The sequence below is a fragment of the Lynx canadensis genome, chromosome A2 (assembly GCF_007474595.2).
Source record: "Lynx canadensis isolate LIC74 chromosome A2, mLynCan4.pri.v2, whole genome shotgun sequence".
NCBI classification, from domain to species: domain Eukaryota; kingdom Metazoa; phylum Chordata; class Mammalia; order Carnivora; family Felidae; genus Lynx; species Lynx canadensis.
The window spans coordinates 19,314,346-19,335,786 of NC_044304.2; the positions used below are offsets into that span (position 1 = coordinate 19,314,346).

Here is a 21,441-nt window from a genome sequence, read left to right on the forward strand (position 1 = left end):
GGTGGCCTATGGAATGCTTGGGGCATCACCTTTACCCAGGGCCCTGGCCTGCAATCCCGGCTCCCAGCCTAGCCCTCCGCCATGGAACTGCTGCTCACCCTGTCCTTGTTTCCTATGCTGGCCTGAAGGCTCAGGTCTTTAGGGGAGGATCTGGATATCACTTAGAGTCCTGGTTTGTGGGATTTTCAATGCTAAAATTGGGCAGTCCTGAGAAAACCAGGAGAGTTGGTCACCCTGGTGTCATTCTCCCCAAACCCTTCTGAACCCTGTAGGTGGTTTCCACACAGATGACCTCAAGGCTTCCCAACTCTACCCACTCCCTGCACCCTGTGATCTGGGAAAGACCACATTATTGTGTTCCCTTTTGTGTTTCAGACCCAGTTCCTATGGATCCTGAGGCACCACACCGCCCCCTAGTCCTTGGGGCTCAAGCCCCCTCCTTCCTCAGGTCCCACAAGGTCCTGTCCACTTTGCCTCTCCACCCAAGGGGATGGTAGGCATTGTGACTCCATCCCACAGTTGAGACACGAGGCCCCACAGCAGCCTGAACTCAGGGCCAGAGGCATTTCATCAGATAGTTCAAGGAAAACCAATGGAGCTGCCAGCTCATAGCTGGGCTCCAAGTGACTATGCCAGGCCCCCACACAGCCCTTCACCCATCCTGTCCCTCCTGGTGTTTCACACCCCAAGTGTCACAGACTCACACTCTTTTTGTGTAAACATCTTAATTACATCTTTAATGCTCTCACATGGAGATGCTGTGAGTTAAATTACAGCGTCTGTGCATCCTAAATTACCCACAGCCCTCCAGTTGGTTCAAGTGCTAATGTATTTATAGCATCTAGAGGAGGGAATACATCCCAAATCTTCCCTACACGGGCCTCCTTGGCCCTCACATCCTGACACATGGTATTTGCCCAACAGAAGGTCTGTGCTGCTGCCCCCGCATCTCCTCCAGAAAGCGGAGGACAGCAATGGTGGCGCGGCTGGGCATGGGGGCATGCTTCTGTGCATGCTCACGTGCGCATGCATGCTCAGAGTAGAAAATTGCTCAGCTCCTGGGGTCTGGCTTAGCCCCATGCCTTGCTCACATGCCCCAGACTGGTAGAATTCCTGAGGGATGTGGGGTGGGTAGACAACGGGTGGGTGGGCTATGCTATCAAATAGGTGTTTCCCATGGGGCTACCCCCACCCCGTTTCAGGCAGTCAGAAGTCCCCAGATAGCCCACAGCCTGTGATCACTGCCCTCAGACCAGTAGCCTCTCCCACAACCCTAGATCCCCAATATACACCAGGACAGGGAACCATTTTCAGAAGCAGGTTACCTGGCTTGTAGAGCCCAGTGAAGAGATGAGATGGGCAGCAGGACCTTCACCTTGGCTTTCCTTTCCCTTCAGTCCCGAACACTGAAGGCAGAGAAGGTGGCCTATCCTGGTGCTCCCACACACATCAAGGGGTGGGGTGGACTTGGAGGGTGGGGCCCATGCAGAAGGTCTTCATCCTACCCTGTGCTGGGATACGCACATCCTACCCTGCACATGGGCACATTCACGCACATGTCTGAGGCCTTTCAGCAGGTCCAGGCACTGTGTCCCTCTACACCCGTTCCCCTACTTCCTTTGCTCTTTCCCAGCCAACAGCTGGCTGCCAGGGAGGGTGGCTGGGAGGCCTCATGGACCCTCCAAAATACAGATGGGCCTTGGGTAGGAGCAGCCCTCTTCCTGGCATCCTTGCCCACTTGGCAGTTCTTGCTTCATCCCTGGGCTTCTCCTGGGGCGACCCGGTTGGTTGCCTCTCCGCACTGTAGAGGAGGCTCCAGATTCTGAAGACAGGTCTCTCCTGACAAAGGGGAAACACTCCCTACTCCTCTCTCCTTTCCCCTCCCATTTCCTCTACATTAGAGGAGCAGACCATGATGTAAGGAGTCTGGGGAGGACACAAGGAAGCTAGCATAGCTCTCAACCTTCCTGACATGAGGGATGCCCTCCATGCCAGGGCCCTCAGATCAGGGGACATCAGTAGCCAGATGTCCAGCCTGCCTGGCCAGGGCCTCTCTTAGAGCCTGGAGAGTCAGCAGGTGGGTCCTGGGAATAGCTGGGCCTTGGCAGGGCAGGTCCTGAGAGTAGGTCTTAACAATCACGGAGTGGGCAGCTCAATGGGCACTGTGGCAGGTGTCTTCATCAGAAGTCCAGGCCTGTCTCCAGGGCACTCATGCATGGATGGCATTGGCTACGTCGGTGAACACCAGCCGGCTGGGCCTCTGCAGTGGGCCCTGAGAGGGGAGAGTGGTCTGCAGAGAGACAGGGGCATCAGGGACCTTGACCAAGGCCATTCACCTCCACCCTTGCTTCCGGGTTTGTCTGTTTTCACTTGGCACCAGCTACGCCTTCCATTTGGAATGCTCTCCTTGCAAGTTCAGCCTGGATATACCAACCGGCTCAGATGACCCCCCCCCCCCACCAGTTTGCTAGCATGCACTTGCCCTGCGGGCCTAGAGGCTGGATTAATTATGCATGCACCACTTTCTCCCAGCAGAAGGGGGCCCACCTCTGTATCCCCTAGCTCTAGCACAGGGGCTGGACCAGAGGAGGCAGGGAGGCACACAGGAAAAAACTGTCAAATTGTCAGTAGTCCCATGGGCTGGGTGGACCAAGGTTCTCAGCCTGATTTCCCAAATATCCCAAGTGGGGAATGTGTCCTGATCAGTTGCCACAGAACTGGTGGCAAAATCAGGAGGTCTCTGGACTTCCAGTCTGGACTCTTCCTGAATCCAGTCTCCTAATTCTGCCCTGGCAGGGCCAGCGCCTCCCCCCCAAGCAACCTGTGGGGTCAAGGCAAGGAGAAATGCAAAGGGGTTTCATGGGTCAGGGAGAGACCAGGCCTCCTCATGTTGCTCTGGCCCTTGGGAATTTTAGGGACTGGTGGCAAATGGCCATGCAGCCCAGTGGCTCTGACAGGGTGACCACACAGGTACCTAACCCTTTGGATGTAGGAGGCGAATTTGGCTGGGGTCTCCACACACCCAGCGTTTGTCAGTTGCTAGGAACCCCCTAGTGTAGTCAGAGGTGCCCCTGTTCCAGAATCTGACCCCAATCATGATGTGCTCAGGACCAGGGCCCTCAGGGGGCAGAGGCACCAGCCTCCCAGTTCCAACAATCTCTCCCATCAGTCCTCTCCTGCTTTCCTAGCCAAGGCGTGGGGGCACAGAGGTCAAGAATTAGGACTTTCATTTGCAGACAAGAAAGCAGAGGCTCAGAGAGGCTAAGGGGCTGCCAAGATCACTACGTTAGCAGGGGTAGAGCTGGGCTGGATTCCAGGGCTGCCCTGGCCTCATGCAGTCAGTTTATAGGTGGCCACAGGGAAACTCTACCTGTTTCTAAACAAACCTGACAAAACCCATATACCCACTTGACTGTATGGCAGGTGCTGGAAAGCTGCATGAGAAAGGAGGGAGGGGTGGGGGCAGAGGACTCATGAGCAGCCTGCAGCCTGGGTGGGGAGCCTGGTTAGTGCCCACCTTGCCCTGCATGGCCTGCATAGAGGCAGCAGCCTGCATGGAGGCAGCGTCCCGCCCGTGCTCCAGCAGCTCCTGCTCCAGTTCATCTTGTTCTTCCGTAGGGTCGAAGTTGTACATGGGCATGAGCTGGTGGCGGAGCTTCTCCAGCCTGGGGGTGGGGGGAGGCTGCTGGGGGCATGGCAGGTCCTTGCCCTCCCTCCAGCCTTCTGGGCCCTGCCTGATGCCCAGCTGAGCCATAGCACACAGCTATGCTTAGGGGGCCTGAGGTTTCCTCTGGGATTAAATGAAAGCTATTTTTGTACCTGCAGTACCACCTCCACCCCTCTGTTAGTTACCCACTCCTGGGACCAGATGGGGCCACGGCCCATGGAGGCATCATCTGTGGGGTCCATGGGGACTGCATAGGCCAGGGCCTTGTGTGATCCACAGCCTCTGCGGGCCAGGCAGGGTAGGGGAGTCAGTGACCTGGAGCTCAGGGTATTGGGGCAAGGGTGGCTCAGCACTCCTGGAGGGAAAGTATTCATCCCCAGCCATGAGTGGGCAGAAGAGGACCTGACTCCCTGACCAGGGAGAGGGGCCCCAATGTTGGAGGGACTCTTTTCCCACCCATGTCTCCTAGAGTCCAGCCCAACACTGCCAACAGGCTGGAGTTTTGGGTGGCAACTGGGGAGTTACCTCTTCTTCTTCCTGATGTATAAAACCTGCAAGAGAAGGAGCAGTGTCAAATGGCTGGGAATGAAGTCCCTGACTAGTCAGCAGTCCCTTGGGACAGGGGACATCCTGAGGCTGATGATGGGGAGAAGTGTGGGTCCCCATGTCCTCAGGGGATTCCCTCCCAGGGACACACATATCCTGCATTTGTGCCTCCTTTTGACATTTATCAGCTGCTGACAGTGCCTGGGCTTGGAGGTGGGGAGCAGGCCAGTGCTTGAGGAGCCCAGCCTGGGAAGACCACGCAGTCAGGCCTGGCCTGCAGACAGGAGGACCCTATCTCTGCCAATATAGACTGTGGTTTCAGCCGCTCAGCACCTGCCTCAGACTCCTCAAGGCTGAGGGGGGAGGGAAGATTTCAGCACACCCTCTCCTCTCAACTCTCCCCAGGGAGTACATGGCTTCCCCAGAGCCATGGATGGGCAAAAAGAACAGGGGGCCAAACTCTGCAGGGCAGTGGCTCTAGGCAAGGCTCTGGGCTGGGCTTCTGAGGTTTCCATGGGAGGCTGATGGGCTTCAGTGGACGGGGCCTGGGGAGGAGAGCGTGAGCCCCTGAATAGCAGCCCAGACTGAACACCGGAGCTCAGATGCTGGAGGAACGTAGAAAGGCCTTGGGTCCTAATCCCCATGGTACAGACTGGAAGATAAAGGCCTAGGCAGCTTGAGGAAACATGCAAGACCTAAGAGCTCCAGGTGGGAGCAGAACATCCTGATACAAAGCACTGAGAAGGGAAGAAGGGCTGGCCACCAGGGCAGGGACTCCAGGGACCTCTGCCACGACCTGGCTGTTCCCTAAACTGGTGGTTTCTGGCTGCCAGGAGAATGACCACTTCTGCCTGGGGAAAAGCCATGTCCCTAGAGTCTGTCCTCTGTGGCTCTCATATCCTTTGTGCCTCATTCACAGCTTGAATCTGGTTTGGTTTCCAGCCTGGCCCAGAGTTCCTCTTGCTGCTTGTTTCCTCGGAAACCCCAAAGGCCTGAAAAGAAACTGACTTTCCCCTTGCTTTCCATCCCCTCCAGGGGTCACACATGGATGATACCCTTGCTGTCCTGTGGAAAGGATGCTGGGGGAGCTCCAGGTCTCAGACCCAGCCCCCTATCTGCCCTGAACCAGCAGCTTCAGCCCAAGCACCTGGACTCCCTCTACTCCCTCTACTCTGGCCCTTCTCCAAACCCTCCTTACTGCCCTGTGGTCCTGTCCTACAGATGGGTCTTCACGAGAGTCCAAAACCTTTAACAAATCTCCATGCCATGGTCCTGCTCTTCCCTCTGCGCCAACTACTGACACCACCCTCCCACATACCTTCCTTCCAAATCTTCCCACCCCTCACCATCCAGCTGCAGTGCTGCCTTCTCCAGGAAGCCCTCCCATACCACTCCATCTGTGTGAGGCACACAACCTGGCACTGATTTGCCTCTCCTCATACCCAACATGGCCCTGCTGGGGGCTGGCATGAGAGGAGAGGAAGCAGCATTCAGGGAGCATCTCTGAACCTGTTCCCTAGTGCCCAAGAGCTATTTTCTGCCCTCCATTGCCTTTGTCCCACAATCTTCCTACCTCTCTGGTTTGGGCAAGAAGTTCCTCTATCCTGGCCCTCTGAACGTTCCTCCAGAATGAAACGTAAGGGAGTGCTCCCAAATTCCTGGGACAAAATCTTTTGCCTAGAGTCACAAGGGCAGATTCCAGACCCCACATTTTCCCTGAGGTAAGATTGTTTCAGTTTACTTAACTGCCACATTGGTGCCATGGGGAAACATTGGCGCTCTGCCTTGCTCCTGCCCAGGGAGCCCACTCACTCTGTGTGTTGCATCCTGGCCCTGCTTGCTGGCCAGGAGTTGTTCCCTGGCAGTGATCCGGAGCCTACAGGGCCCATATGGCAACCTTGGTTTAACAGTAGCTCCAGCCAGGTCATGGATGGACCATCCACAGCCTTATTTGCCAGAGCAACCTGGTCCTGAGCCTAAGGCTAGCCATCAGAGCCTGCAAGGGGCAGTGGCCAGGATGCCACCATTGTCAGCCCACCCAGGGGACCACAGGTGCACCCCAACTCAGTCCCTCTATGCTGCCCTTGGCATCCTTGGTTTATCTGTCTCCTATTTCCCCAAAGAAACACAGGGCAGGACCTTGTCTCCCTAGTCCCTGGGGACCTGAAGGCTTGGTCCAGGGCAGATGCCCAGTAAATAACTGCCAAGTGAATGAACATTGCCAGCAGGCTGCCATGCCCAGAGCATCCCACCCCTACTCTGCAGCCCAGGTTCTATTCCCATCGCCTTCTGGCCTCTACTCCTATGGCACCCCTCCCCACACTTGCCTCACTGTCCTGCTTGCTGCTCACAGAAACCCCTGCCTGCCTCCCAACTTTTGCCCATCAGGACCCTCCACCTGGAACAACCCCCTCTCCAACTCCTACATGGCCCCCATGGCCCAGCTCAAGACACCATGTATCCTGAGAACCTTCTCTGGTTCTTCCAGTTGGAGGCAGCCTCTCTGGTCTCTGGGTCCCTAGTGGAAAAATACCTGGAGAAGGGGAAGATCGTGCTATCATTAACAGACAATTATCTTCTGATTAGAGTCTCTAAAATCTAAACACTGACCACCCTCCTCCAACTGACGGCCATCTGGGTCAGCCCCAGCCTGCCAGCTCTTACCATGGCCACAGCCAGGCCAATCACTGTGATGATCCCAAAGGACAGAAGCATTGTGCCCACACCAGCTGTGCCACCAGCCACATCAGGGATTCTGGTGTCATTAAAGCTGGCAGCTTCTGTGCTGAGGGTAGTGGTCTCAGAAGCTGGCCCATCTGTGGCAGGCTCCAGGTCAGGCTCAGAGGTGGGTGGGCGGCTGCTGAACCAGCCCCTGGCAGATGGGATCCTGGAGTTCATGCTGATGCTGAGAGGGCCCTGGCTGAGAGACTGCCTGTGGTCAGCCAACCTGCCAACTTGATTCTGACATCAGTAGTGTTCCAGACTGTGGCCCCTCCACTATACTTGCAGGTTGCCACCTCCTTGGATAAAGGGAGCTCCCTGGCTCCTTGGGTGCTGGAAAAGAAAGAATAAAAAACCATGAGGCTTAGAACAGGACTCAGTGGTAACATCAAGTACCCCTAAGTTCTGAAGGCACTGGGGAAATAAAAGTTTGAGGGCAAAGGCAAGTTCAAGGGACATCAGGACATGTGCTTTACTTATGTACAGTTCCCATGTGGATTTAGGAAGGTGAAAATGAAGCCCTTCCCCTTCTCTGAGGGTATGATAACCACAGTGATCGTACTTGGAAGATGTGAAAGGTGGCGGGGAGGTTTGAAAGAAAAAGTCTCTCCCCTGTGTAATAGCCACCTTCCCACCCCTACTCCCTGCATTTCCCATCTCCTCACTCCCTGCCCCCCATATCCCTCACCTCCTGCTTGGAGAAAAAAATACTGCAGCTTTTTCCTTTCCTGGAGGGAAACACTTGCCCAAGAGTCAGATGACCTTAGGCATGTCACTCCACTTCTGTGTCTCAGTTCTCCTGAGTCTGAGATAAAACAAAAACAAAAACAAAAACAAAACCCCACCTCCCTCACAGGTTCGTTAAAATGGCAGAATGAACTGGTCCCTTGAAAAGACTTAGCTCAGCGCAACCCTTGCCCACAGTAAGCACCCAATGCATAGACCTTCCCCACTGGGCAGCCCACTTGGGAAAGAAGCCCCTGGACCCAGCCAATTTTGTGATCCAGGTTGTGTTTGCAGTGGGGCAGGGCAGGTGTGGAGAGCCCAGAAGGCAGGAAGGGGAGAGAGGCTAAGGTCAGGTCCTCTGGCACGACTTCTCTGCAGGCTCTTAGGGTCACAGGACCTCCATAGGGGAGCTAGGGGCTGCCGGAGACAAGGAAAAACCAGGTGAGCAGGGAGTGTGTCTTCATATACAGGGATGGAGCACCCACCCTGAGATGATTCTTCTCCCCCTCCTCCTCCCTTGGGAGGAGAGGGTGGGAGATGTGGCAAGAGGGTGTGGCTTAGGTCTTCCCAGGCCAGAGGGCGCAGGGTAAGGCAAGGTGGGAAGGGGGCCCATTCAAGCTGCCTAAGGGCAGGTCTAGGGAGAAGGGGGAGATACACAGCTCATGGCTGCACACATACCTCCCTGTCCTAGCTCATGGGTGTACGTGGGGTGCCTCCCTGTGCAGGTGCATGGGTGTGTGTGTGAGGAGTGTACACACTAAAGATGGCTCCTTAGGAAGGGGTAAGGTTGGCAGAGGGATATGGGGCTCATCCCTCTCTGCCCTCTCCCTCCAGCTAGGCTGAACGCGTCAGCAGCCCCAGGTTCTTCCTTGGCTCTGCCTCTGACCCCAGACATGACCTTGGGCCAGACCCTTAACTCTTGCTCTGGGCTCTCTTTATTCCTCGATCCAAAGCAGAGAAAAGGCCCTGCCCATCACTGGCTGGGACTGCCTGAGGGTCCAAAGGGCAAGAGAATGAAACGGGTGAAATGGGTTGGCACCGCGACCTCCGAGAACCCGCATACCGTTCTCTACCAGGTTCTTCAGTCCTCCCTGCTCCAATCCCCATCCCCGCTCTGCGACTCTGTGATTTCTCCATTCTTGCACAGAAGCTGCGACCTCAGCACTTACTTAATCCTCTCTGGGACGCCGAGCTCAGCCGGAGAGGCTAGGGGTGATGGCGATCGGCAGGAGGCCAGGGCCGGGGACTGCGGGTCCGACCCCAGGTCCGCCCTCCCAGTGCTCTCCGAGCCGGGGCGGGGCCAGCTACAGCGCACCGCCGGCAGCCGTGAGTGCCGGCTCAGTCGGCTTGGGCCGGGACAAGCGGGGCCTGGACCCACCGCGGGGGTGGGGCCGAGGCGAGTAGCCCCAAGGGTCCCCCAGGCTCCAGTGCCTCGCCTCTCTGCCCGCTCCGCGCTCTTGGCTCCCGATTGGCTGTCAGGCCCAGAGCCTGCCCGGCACTGGCCCGATTGCCTGTCGCTCTGATCTGGCTCCGCCCCCAGCAGGAGCCGGACACTGGGTGTCGGTTCTTGCAGATCACCCCTCGCTCCCCGTGGCCTTTGCTGAAGTAGGGTCGAGGACCTTGGATGGCTAAGCCCTTCTTGCACTAGAACTCGGGCGGAGCTCTACCTCCGCCGAGATAGACGCGTGCGCCCGAAACGCAGGCGGACGCTGAAGGCTCGGGGAGAGCACTGGACTGGGAGTCCTTGGACCTCCATTGAACTCTGGCTCGCCCCTCTATGGCTTTGTGACCTAGAGCAAGATGCTTCCCCTCCCTGGGGCTCGCTTCCTGCTCAGATGGGCTCTACTGAGAGGCCTCGTGGGTAAACGCCCACCCCAGGCTAGAAATGGGGTAGCTTAGTTCAGAGAAGTTGGGAGCAGGATCGTATTATTATTATTGGATTGGTATTATTATTGGGCAGCCTGACACAATCCTACATATATTCCTCACAATAGCCTCCATCCACAGCGCGATCATCTCAGGGGAGGGACCCTCGGATACCTTCTAATCTTCGGATTTTCAAGGGAGTTTACGAGGATTAAGGGTCTGGGATCGAGCCCAGGAAACTGCATGTTTAATAGTAGTTAACAGTGATCTAGTTAACAATAGATCCTGGTGGTAGGAGGGTGTCAGCAGATCACACTTGTGTGGGACAGGTCACACTTTTGTGGGACACTGCCGTGAGTTTTATAGAAGGAGCAACTGAGGCCCAGAGTGAGCTGGCAACAGCCAGAGTCCGAACCCAGGTCTCCAGCATCCAAACCCTAAAACCTGGGAGCAAGAGGGTCAAAAGCGGCCCTGGGGTCTAGTGACCCCTGGCCCCCAGCGCAGCTCGGACCACTCTCGGCCAGGTCTTGAACACTGGGTCCCGCCCTCAGATTGCTACCGTCCCCACCACTGGAATCCATCCAAGTGCTGCTAGGCCTGTGCAGAGGCTACGCTAGACCATGCCCCTGGACATCGCACTCCAATTCTCAAACCCTGGGCTGGCTGCTGACAGCCCCGTTGGGGCTGACCACGCACCACCGCGGCTGGGTACCCAAACGCCAGCTCGTAGTAGTCCCCGCGGGCTGGGGCCATGTCCCCTCCGTGACCTTCAGGAAGAATGGGGAGACCTGGCTCCTAGGACGCAACCTCCCACACATCCACGCACCCTGGCGCGGGTGGACTACCGGCGCACCCCGCGTGGCTTTCACAGCCTCCTCAACAGCCCGCAGCGCCTTCCCGGGTGGAACCCAGTAGCACTAGGAACTCTGGAGCTGAGCAACTGGGTCCGCCCGAGTCCTTTCTCAGAAGCACCGACACCGGAAGCAAGGCGTCCGAGGGTGCTCACGTCGGGTCTTGCATATCCGGGGGCTATGCCCCGGCAGTTTCTGCATCCGGGCGGGCGGGCGCGGTAATTCTTCAGGCCGGTACGTGCTAGAAATGGGAACCGGGACGGGTGCCCCTGGACTGCAGCACTCTCGAGACCCCCACTCCGCGTTATATAGATGAGGAAACAGGCTTGGGGAGAGGCGACCTTGCCTGGGTCATTAACGATGCTTTGCAGAGCTGAGAGGGAAGCTGCGTCCCGGACTTCAGGCCTTGGCTCCTCCTGGGGCAACGCTCAGGTGGACAGAGCTGCTCTGGAGACCGGAGGACGTGGGTTTGTGTCCTGCCTGGGACAGTGCTAGCGAGGTGATCTTAGGCAAGTCGCTTTCCCTCCCAGCTGGTCTCTGAAGGTGTGACACTTAGCAGGTGCTCAGTATGCTAGTTTGGACCTTAATCCGTGCGATGGGAAAGGGGACCACTAATTTTAAATCTTCTGTTAAATCTTGTTTGTGATAACTTAAGTATAAAGTTAACAAATAATCGTCAATTTCTTTTTGGCTGGGGATTTATGCTGATGTTTAGGATTATGGGTTAAACGGGGCAGGGGGAGAATTTTAGCATACAAATCAGTCCATGCAAAATGTCAAAAGCAAAGCAAAGCTCCCAAGCAAAGGCAATCTCCTCTCTTCTTGCAGTATTAGTTAAGAGCATGTAACATTGAGTCCCTCCCGTGTGTTGAGCTGACTCTCAGGCCCTTGACATTCATTGTCTGCTGCACTGCTCATGTGGAGTTGATGCTATTCTCCCCATTTTATGGAGGACACTGGAACTCAGAAATAATGACTTTCCCAAGTCGCACACACTAGATGATACAGATCTGTTCAGCCCTCAAGCCTGAGCCCCGACCCATCACCAGGGACTGAGCTCTGGGTTCAGCCCACTTCAGCTAAAAACATGATGAAAACATAATTGGCCAAGACAAGAAGAATCAAATAAGTGGGTGAGGTCTAAAATGGAGTTAAGGAGGTAGCAGAGCAAGAGCATGCCCTCTCTCAGGCAGCAGGTCAGGGAAGAGTGGGTCACACAAGACTCAGCTGCTCTCCTGGTTCTTCTCTCTTCCAGGTTGGCAGTCACATTTGGATCAGAGCCACCTTGAGGAGCCAGAGCCTGTGACCGTCTCTACCTGGTTGGAGCCAGTGACCCATCTTCAGCAGCTGACATCACTTGGAAGACTTAGGGACCTGGGAGCACTCAGGAGAGCCTTTCCCTGAGACATGGAGCTTGGGGACCGAATGCTCCGGGCCCTCCTGTCTGGCCTGGGAAGGAAGGGAGGCACCAGGGGCTGGGCCTTCAGCTCATGGCAACCCTATCTGCCCCTGGCTGGGTTGTTGAGTGCCACAGAGGTGGTGAGCCACTGGACTGCAGTCTTTGAGAAGAGGGGCATCCCTGAGGCCCAGGCATCCAGTGAGTACATCGTGGCTCATGTCCTTGGAGCCAAAACAGTTAAGTGCAGTGTTGTTAAGAGGGCAGAATATGGGGGAGGGAGAACCTTAGGGAAGAACATCCAGGCTTTTCTGCCCCACTGAGAATGCTAAGCTAAGAGTGATGGGGTTTTTCTGAAGGCGTGTCTTAGATGGATACTTATTCATTCACCCAGCTAACGTTTACAGTGTGTGCCAGGCAGTAGGGATCCAGGGATGACCAAGGTGGTCAGTGTTGGGCCCACAAGCATTGTCCACCTAAACCTGGGTCAGGCCCTTGGATCAGGGGAGGCAGCCACTCACATTCTCTGTGGGGCAGTTTCAGAGCCTGAGACCAGTACTTCGGACCCAGCCCCTGAGTCCTTGGCAGCTACAGCATGTGCAGAAGCTGAGTAGCTGCCGATTGCAAAGGTGAGCATCCATGGGCCAGACCTGAGGGGCTCTGTGTGGGGAACAGATGTCTGATTTCCTCCAGCCCAACTAGTTCGTGGTCAGGGAGGAGGAAAGTATCCAAGGACTAGGAAGGTGTTGGTCTGAGGGGTTGATGAGAGGGGAATCAGGCAAGTAGAAAGGGAGAAGGGAGGGAGGGAAGGCCTTGGCTCAGAGTCCTGGGGCAAGGAGGACGACCCTGACGCTTTTGGTATCCCACAAGTTCTCTCAAATCAGTCATGGTCCTATTGGTCCAGGCTCTAGCACTGATGTCACCCAGCTGCCTCCTCTGTAGGATGCCTGTGCAGTACATCCTTGGGGAGTGGGACTTTCAAGGGCTCAGTCTGAAGATGGCCCCCCCAGTGTTCATCCCTCGCCCGGAAACTGAGGTAGGTGTGGCACCAGGACAGGGCAGGATGGGGATGAGGGTGGGGTTTAGGGTACCTGTCTTGCTCCAGATTTCCTCCAGGGGGCGCTGGGACCCTGTAATTATTGTCCTCAGAGGCCTTGCTTTTCCATACTGGTGTCTCCTGGAAGGCTTGGTAGGTGGGGCCAAGAGTGTAGAGGTCTCCTTCTGGCCTCCTTGAGTGTCCTCACATCCCAGACCAATGTCCTAGCTCCCAGACATGGCCTATCCAATCCATGGGGGGAAAGTGCCTTCCTCCTATCTCAGGAGGCATGGGTGGAGTGGATAGGGCTCCAGCTGGACACCTGGAGGCCTGGTACAGCTATGTGACCTCAGGAAAGTCATTGACCCCTCTGGGCCCACATGATAAAAGGGTTGGGCCAGGGAATCTGTGACTTGGTGGTTCTCTTAGATCCACTGTCTGGTCAGGTAATTACCCGTGTCCCTCAAATTACTAGGACTAGGGATTGGGTGGCCCTAGATACTATCTGTTGGTAAGGCACCCTTATTGTGGGAGAGATGCTTTCTGTAGCCCTTCTTGGGCTTCCCCTTGACCTTATAGGGAGCCAGAGAGAACAGAGCAGGTGGATGGGGCTGTGTGGGGGCTGATGGGCAAGCTAGAGGGCACCAGGCTCTGAGAAGGAGTGTTTCTCAAAAGGTACCCAGGCATACAAACATTCCTAGGAAAGATCATACCTCATTCACCTGCCCAGACAGGTACCCAGAGTCCCACCTCATTTTCCTAGACTCTCTCCCCTGGCCAAGAAACCTTCTGACCCCATTCACTTCCACATCATGTGGTTCAGAGGCCAGGTCCTCACTTTACAGCCCAGTACTGGGAGGGACAGTAGGGAATCTGAGAACTACCTAAAGTCACAGGGCTGCCAGTGGAAGGAGCGTGGGGGCAGCACTCGGACTTTCTGACTCTGGGTCAGGGCCCCACATCTCCCATAGGGCTGTCCCATCTGGGATTGGATGAGCTGGGATGGAATGCGGAGATCCAGAGCAGGAAGTGGTGGTCTGCCACCTGTACGTTCTTGGGAGGCTACCCTGTGTCTTTCCCAAGCATGTGACCTCTGGCTGGGAGCTCACTTACTGTCTCCTGAGGCTGCCAAGGGTCAGGACATGGGAGGGAAGCTACCATGATGACCTTTCAGTCCCCTCAGAGCTGATCTGACACCAGCCATGTGCTCCAGGGTTCTGAATGTGGAATGTGGACTCTGGCTCACATGGGGGCCCCCCATTCCTGTGTGGGTCTGGGCCAGAGAGCAGCTCTGTTGCAAGGAGCAGGGGGAGGGGAGAATGGAGGGGGAGGCTGTGGTTGGGAGGTCAGGTCCTCACCTCACTGTGCAGACATTTCTGAGAACTTGCCAGGTTTGCCCCAATGTGAAGCCACATTGGGGGTGCTTTACCAAGAACTTGAGAGGACGTGGCCTGTGGCAGGGAGTAGGGAGAATGGGTGCAGGGAACAGTTCATGGTGCCTGTGATCTTTCTATCCACTGGAGGACAGTTTCTGATGATGGGGGCAGAAGTCAGAAATGTGAAGCTGTAGGTGGCATGTGGCTCGATGAGTTGGGCTTTCCCTGTGGGTGGGAAGGTGGCTCAGTCCCCAGGCTGGCGGTGTGTACAGTGGGAAACCCAAGGCTGAGAGTGTGAGCCATTCATATCCAATTGGGCAAGATGAGGCTCTGCGGGGTATGGGAGGCTCAGTGCCTTATCTGTGATTAGCTTGAAAGAGGCAGTGCCACCTTCATGGGGCTGCTGTCTCAGAGCATCCGAATGGAGGGTACTCACAGCAGTCAGGTCCTGCTGAGGCCTTGGGCTGACTTCTTGACGGAAGCTGTCTGTTCCCCACATTCCCTTCTATCCCCACCCCATCATGGTTTTGGATTCTTCCCTTACTCACCTAGAAGAGGTGCCCTGAGTCTGAGGCCAGCTCAGCTTTCAGCCTCCTCTAAAGAGCCACCAATTTCAGGCTGATGGAGGCTGGAGGCTCTTCACTTGGTGAGGAGGAAAGTTTGTGGACTTCTTGCAGGTCTTTACCCCTATAATTGTCCCATAGCCAAGTTGATCCTCAAGTGGTCTGGAGTGTAATAGAGGGTCCAGGGGACACTCAGCTTCATGCGCTCCCTGGGATGGCCGTTCATATATGTTGTATGTCTCTCTGAGGTCAGAGGTGTCTCTGTGAGGTGGCTGGCCAGTGTGGCTGTCCAAGGGGTCATTCTCCAACCAGGGTAGGTCTGTCTGTGGCCAGGAAACCAAGAGAAGTTCACACCCCTGACAAGCCTCAGCTGTCCTACCAGATGCTCAGTATGTGGCCTCAGTGCTGAGCCCGCAATCTCCCACCACAGCTCTAGACTTCTCGCGCTATGGTAGTCCCAGTGCTATGGGCCCAGGTTGCTGCAAGCACCCCTGCAATCTCCAGTAGTGCCTGGTACAGGACTAGTGGGAGCAAGTGAGGGAAACAGGAAGGGTTGAACCCATAGGCCAAGTCCTACCTGCCTTGAACTTGCTACCCTGGGCACAGGTGAGCTTTGCTCCTGGGATTGGGGGGCCTGGAAGGATAAAATGCCTTTTGGGACTCAGGACTGAGGAGCTTATATGGCAAATGGGTCTGAGTGATCTGGAGGTGTTGAGCTTGACTGTTGATATTGGGAGTTTGGGAGGACCTAGGGGAGTCTGAGACTTAGAGGGTAGCTTCCCACGACCACTGAGAGCTTGCCCAGCACTTGGAAAGTGGCCAGGAGGCCCCTCTGAGGGTCAGGCTTTGCCTGTGGGACACACTGTGATGGGTTAGATTCCTGGTCTTCCCATCATGGAGCCTTCAGTTTGGTGGGAAAGGCAAACTGCATCCTGGACTTTAGACTCATGGTGAGGAGCCATGGTAGAGAGAGCCTGGTGGGGCGGTGGGGGTGAGGAAGCCTTTCTGGAGAGGTGGACCTGTTTATAGATGAAGGGAGCACCCACTTGCAGACCCCTTTGCCCATTCCTGAGCCAGCCCTGCCTAGGATTCCAGGAGTCCCAAGTAGGGAAATTCTCCTAAGGGTTGTCTTTGAGAAGGAAGCACTCTGCCCTTTCCCAGTTCCATGCCTGGCTGCTTGGGCCCTCACTCCACTGCTCATTAGAAACAGTTGGCTACTGGGCAGCAGCAGCCCTCCACTCTCACTTCCACCCTGTATTGGTTTCCATGCACAGTCCCTGCAGGTAGCAGATGGGTGGACAAGACTTGAAAGCCTGTTGTTTCCAAAGTGACAGTGTCTGTAAGTGTCCCCAGGCCCCCAAGGCAGGTGCAATCAGGCACCTCCCACCACACTATGCCCACTTATTCCCATGCCTTGTGTATGCATGCCACAGCCCTCTTCGGATATGGGGCTTAGGTGGGACTGTGTTCTCCCTACTATGCCCCACCTCCATGGAGGCAATTCCCTGTCCCTCCCTGGGGGCCTTCTAAGTTCAGCTCTATGAAGAAGCTGGGGCCACTCTGGCCCCTGATAATTGGCCATCATGAGCTGTGAACCAGGCTCCAGGAGGGGCCTTGACCCCTGGGCCTTAGCTTCCTCATGGACCATTTGTGAGGATCCAACAGATTAATGGAGGGAAAGTTCTGGAATCAGGGCCAGTCAAAGAGGAAGTGGTCGAGGAACATCAGGCATGGTTCTAGCATTGCCATGTGCACAAAACAGAGGCTGTCTATAAAAGGCCTAGCTAAGGTTTATTGAACTTTTACCATGTACCAGGAATGGGACCCATGTCTCACGAATGTGTTTCTGTTTAATGTCCCCAGCATCCTGATGAGGTGGGTTATCATCCACTCAGTTTCACAGGTGGGGAATCTGAGGCCTAGAGAGGCAGAGTGACCTGCCCATGGCCTGACATAAAGTTCAGTCTAGCTTTAGACACCCCCCTACATTGACCCCTCTAACCATGCTTGGGCCTCTGTGCCAGTACCCCCTGGAGGGCCGGGTTGTCACTAACTCTGATCCAGACCCCTTTGCCTCACAGGAGCTGGTTGAATGGGTGCTGAAAGAAGTGACCCAGAGTTCCTGTCCAATGGGAGCCCAAGGTGGCCCCCTCATCCTGGAAGTGGGCTGCGGATCGGGAGCCATCTCCCTCAGCCTGCTGAGTCAGCTTCCCCAGGTGAGCCCCCTCTGCGTCCCTGTGCCCCACCCTGAGTAGACTGGGATTACCACTCACTGTCCCACAGATCCTTTCCCCACCCATTTCTGCTAGAAGCACTTGAGAGGAGGTGGCCAGATATGGGAAGACAGGGCTGCCCTCAGCCTATCATGGTCATAGCCTCTAACTCTTTTCCCCTTTTCTCTGGCCAGACCCTGGCTACAGAGAGGGGAATGGCTGTTGGGTATTTCCCTCCTCTCTAGTAGGGGTTGGAGGAGAGCTCTGGTCCCCAGCCCTGGCCTCTCCAGGCACCCTGCCCCCTACATACCCATCATTTATTCTTGGGGCAGAGTCGAGTCATTGCTGTGGATAAAGGAGAAGCTGCCATCTGCCTGACCCAGGAGAATGCTCAGAGGTAGGCGGGCTGGGGAGACAGAAGGTCAGGGTTGGGGAAGTCTGACTTTGGGACCTGGTCTCAGTCCCTATTCAGGTATTAAACTCACTGATGTCTGTTTTCTACTCCTAAGAAAGGGGAGGTCGGGGGGGGGGGTGTTGCCTGGCATGGGTCCCACAGGGTTATGAAGGACAGTGGGCACCAGATAACTGCCAGTCCAAGAAGAGTTTATTCTCATAGTCCTGGTAGCCAAAAGCAGGAGCCTCCCCTGTGCTCACCCTCACTTCCCATCTCTTCAGGCTTCGGTTGCTGGACAGAATTCAGATCGTTCCCCTGGATGTGACTTTAGGTATCTTCCCTACCCATCTTCCTTGGGGTGGGGATCCTCAGCACAGGTGCTGACTGGTGGAGAGATGGATGGAGGGCTTCCCCAACACACACACACACACACACACACACACACACACACACACACACACTATCGTAGACCAATCCTGCAAGTCCCTGCTGCCTCCTGGGCTGATTTGACCCATGCAGGGACCAGCCACAGGGTCTTTGTTATTTTCTGAACCCCTGTAACTAGTGAGATTAACTAGGGCTTGCTTGCTTGTTGTCAAGAGATGAGCAGAAGCTCAGGAGAAAAGCTTTAGGACCAGAATACTTTAATACTTTAGTGCCTACCCATGCTGCTCCTGCCTGGCCCAGGCATAGCACAGCTCAGCCACACCTTTGCAGAGTGTTCTTGGGTTCTGGCTGCAGTTCTGGCTTCATTACATATCCACAAGATCTTTGAGCCTCATATGCACCCTCCATAGAGTGTGATACACCTGGTGTGGCACCTGGCACCTGGATGGAATGGACAAGCAGAATTGCCAGGAATTGACTGACTAAAGCCAGGCATGTGCTCCACACACCGAGTCCATGTGCTGGCTATGGGGCAGCATATGGCAGGGCCAGTAGGGTTACAGAGAACAGAGGCTCTTGCATTGACCAAGCAGTCAGAGAGGTCTTCCTAAAGGTGGCACTTGAGCTGAGATTTGAGAGGAGGGAGAGAGGGCAAGGATATTCCATGTGAAAAGTTGCCATCTCAGAGTATACATGCTCCTGGCCAGGCTGCTGGCCGGGGACCCTGGGCACTAATTTGCAGGTCTGGGTTATCAGATCCAGAGATAGGCCCATGGTGTGGCTTGGGGAGGGAGACTACCCAAGGGACATGGTGGCAGGTAGAGCTGCCACCTAGTCTCTGCTGTGTGTTCCCTTTGACCATAGAGGGGAGCTGGTCACACCTCCTGCCCTGGGGCCCCATGGACCTGGTCGTCAGCAACCCTCCCTACATCTTCCACCAAGACATGGAGCAGCTGGCCCCTGAGATCCGCAGGTACAGGGTATGATAGGAGGGAGCCAGGCCTGAGAAGGCCTTGGGGGATGTGTCTGCCCTGGGGGAACTACACCATTGGGAGGGCCAGGGAGGGAGAGGGGACTGAAAGGGACAGTGATGTTGAAAGAGAGGTTCACTTAGGAGCCCACAGACCTACTCGGTTCAGCTTCTGCCTTCCCACTTAAGACCACTGAACTTCTCTGAGCCTCATTTCCTGCCTTTGAAAGGGGAGTGATAGACCTTTGCAGGGCCATGAGGAGGACTTAGCAATGAATAACATTAGACATGGTATAGAATACATAGAAGGTGCTCAAATGGGTACATCATTTTACAGAAGAATGAGGCCCGGAGAGGGAAGATGCCTGGTCCAAGGTCATGTAGGGGCTTAGCAAGAAGGCTGGGACTAAGACCCTACTCCAGGCTTTGCTGTGAGTCATCCTGTTCTCAAACAAGGGCTGAGAACTAGGGGTAGCCCAGGATCCCTTGGACGAGGCAGCAGTAATGTGGGTCAAGGTGCTGGCTCCCCCTTTCCAGGCTCTCAGGAATGGTCTAGCCAGTTCCAAGCTTCACCACCCCCCCCCCCCCCCCCGCCGCCCCGCTCCAGACTAAGCATAGGAACAGCCTTGCCTTGCTATCAGTCAGTGGGATTCGCTAAGCACTCCCAGCACTGCCTGGTGGGCTGCTGCCTATAGGAGGTAGGGGCATCAGAGCTGCTGTTTGGGGTCTCCTTCCTCTGTGTCCTCAGATTTTCCTCTCAGCCCAGAGTGTAAGTTCCATGGGGCCCCTTTGTGGAGGGCCCTGCTCAGTTTAAGATACCCCCTGTCCCAGACTCTCACCTTCCACTGTTTTCCCTTCAGCTATGAAGACCCAGTAGCCCTGGATGGTGGGGAGGAGGGCATGGACATCATTACCCACATCTTGGCCCTGGCACCTTGGCTTCTGAAGGACTCTGGGTATGGATAGGGCAGGTCTCCTGGATCTGTCCCAGTGTGTACTAGGCCTGCCCTGACAGTCATTCTGCCCCCACGCCTCCCGGTCCAGGTAACCCAGAAGTGCAGGTCCTAGTTCTGCCTGGTTGAGCTGACCCATTTCTCCTCCATGTAGGAGCATCTTCTTAGAAGTGGACCCAAGACATCCAGAGCTTGTTGGCAGCTGGCTTCAGAGCCGGCCTGACTTGTCCCTTGATCTCGTGGCTGTGCGCAAGGATTTCTGTGGGAGGTGAGCTCTACCTACCCCACCCCTACCTCCATAGTCATAGCCACATTTGTTCTTCCACTCAGGCCATCCACAGCTCTGGCTGTGGGGAGAATGTGCTGTTCCCACACTCTGCTCATCCCCTGGGATTCAGGCAATGATTGGCCTCTTGTCCCTGTCTCCTTAGGCCCAGGTTCCTGCATATCCGGAGGTCTGGGCCACAGTGTGGCTGCCTTATGGAAGCCTGACCAGGACCCCAGCCTACCAGAGTGCCTGGCTGATCCTTCTTCCTGGAATGCTACTTAGAGGGAGGTGATGGCACTTTCTAGAACCCAGATGCTTATGACATTTCCCATGGCTCTGTGATTCCCCAAGCTCCACATTTCTGGGAGACTTGGGGATAGAAGCAAGGGTGGGGATGTCCTTCTTGGGGTGGCAAAGAACAAGGACATCCATAGTTTGGCTCAGAGCTGAGCAGACCTAGGTTCCCATTCTGGCTTCCCATCACATCAGTGTGGCCAAGGGTAGGTTGCTCAGTGTCTCTGTGAGTGGAATTGCCTTGGGGATGTTGGGAGATATGGCCAATAAAGTGTCGAGAGACCAACAAATAGTCGTCTAATGTTTTGTTACTGTGATTTGTGGGTCCCCTGCCCCCTTGTCCCCAGGCAGTGCTGGGAGTAAGAGCTTCCTCCTGCTCCAGCAGGACTAGCCATCAGTCTCCCATCTGGTGGGAGTGTGAGAGTGCAGTGTGGAGAAAGGCACATGGGTGCTCCTTTTGGCCTTGGATGCCAGGGCCTTGGGACTGATCAACTCACTCCTAGGGTTCGACCTAGCCCTCAACTGCCCTAGGTACATTCCCACACACCCTGACTGGGTCTAGGCTCTGAGCACAGGAGTGTCATCTGAATTTCAACTCAGAGCTGACTGCCTGCTTTCTGGAGGGGATTGGGCTGAGGGTCTTTGGTGCACAGTTCTGGGGTCACCTATCCTCATTTATTTCACTAAAGGCTTGAGCCAGTAAGGAGTAAGCAGCGTTTACGTTTACTTTTTATTCTCATAGCTTTTGGCTAAAACATTCCTTCCAAGTTGACCTTGCAGTTTCAGGTAACCCATCTGTCCCTGGTTGGAGCTGGGGAGAGTGAGAAACCCAGACAGCGCAGGTAGCTGGTTGTGACCTCCACCCAAGCTCTGGTCTGTGCAGACTTGTGGCCACCAGGAGGCCCGAAAGCCCAGCCCTTCTGTCCACAGCGACAGGAAACCTCCCAGTTGGCAGGTGCTGGTGTGAATCTGCATCAGAGTGGGTCCTGAGGAACATGCCAGACCAGACTGGCTCATCCCACTGGCACTTTCAAGGGCCTGACCTGGTGGTACGGTGGCCAGAGGCAGTATGGTCTGGTGGTCAGTATCCTCTGCTAAAGCTAGGATGCTGGGCTCCAGGGCTGTGTCTTGCACTGGGACCTCGGGCAGCTCCTTTCCCTGCAAGAAGCTGGCTCTTCTGGCTCCAAGGCCAGTGTAAGGTGGCAGCCTCATTT

The 21,441-nt window shown here is 55.6% G+C and overlaps 2 protein-coding genes across 9 annotated transcripts; one reads left to right on the plus strand and one right to left on the minus strand.

The window, feature by feature from the left end:
• Window positions 1-1,873: 1,873 nt before the first annotated feature.
• Window positions 1,874-9,137, minus strand: CA2H3orf18 (chromosome A2 C3orf18 homolog). 3 transcript variants are annotated; one of them, XM_032592125.1, is made up of 6 exons: window positions 8,830-9,127; window positions 7,623-7,739; window positions 6,878-7,267; window positions 4,193-4,218; window positions 3,518-3,665; window positions 1,874-2,290 (listed from the first exon to the last, which is right to left on the minus strand). In XM_032592125.1, exons 3-6 carry the CDS (start codon window positions 7,109-7,111, stop codon window positions 2,210-2,212), a joined length of 489 nt encoding a protein of 162 aa, XP_032448016.1. In that variant the 5' UTR covers window positions 7,112-7,267; window positions 7,623-7,739; window positions 8,830-9,127; the 3' UTR covers window positions 1,874-2,209. The 3 variants fall into 3 exon arrangements, with proteins under 3 accessions (XP_032448016.1, XP_030162731.1, XP_032448017.1); XM_030306871.1 differs by having other exon boundaries at window positions 7,623-9,127; XM_032592126.1 differs by lacking the exons at window positions 1,874-2,290; window positions 3,518-3,665 and adding an exon at window positions 3,759-3,949 and having other exon boundaries at window positions 7,623-9,137.
• A 1,398-nt stretch (window positions 9,138-10,535) lies between these two features.
• Window positions 10,536-20,517, plus strand: HEMK1 (HemK methyltransferase family member 1). 6 transcript variants are annotated; one of them, XM_030306872.2, is made up of 11 exons: window positions 10,536-10,611; window positions 11,633-12,012; window positions 12,311-12,402; window positions 12,716-12,809; window positions 16,830-16,964; window positions 17,294-17,358; window positions 17,637-17,686; window positions 18,607-18,715; window positions 19,573-19,668; window positions 19,820-19,933; window positions 20,097-20,517. In XM_030306872.2, exons 2-11 carry the CDS (start codon window positions 11,785-11,787, stop codon window positions 20,155-20,157), a joined length of 1,044 nt encoding a protein of 347 aa, XP_030162732.1. In that variant the 5' UTR covers window positions 10,536-10,611; window positions 11,633-11,784; the 3' UTR covers window positions 20,158-20,517. The 6 variants fall into 6 exon arrangements, with proteins under 6 accessions (XP_030162732.1, XP_030162733.1, XP_030162736.1 ...); XM_030306873.1 differs by lacking the exon at window positions 19,573-19,668 and having other exon boundaries at window positions 10,549-10,611; XM_030306876.1 differs by lacking the exons at window positions 19,820-19,933; window positions 20,097-20,517 and adding an exon at window positions 19,050-19,143 and having other exon boundaries at window positions 10,549-10,611; window positions 18,607-18,722; window positions 19,573-19,671.
• The last annotated feature ends 924 nt before the right edge of the window (window positions 20,518-21,441 follow it).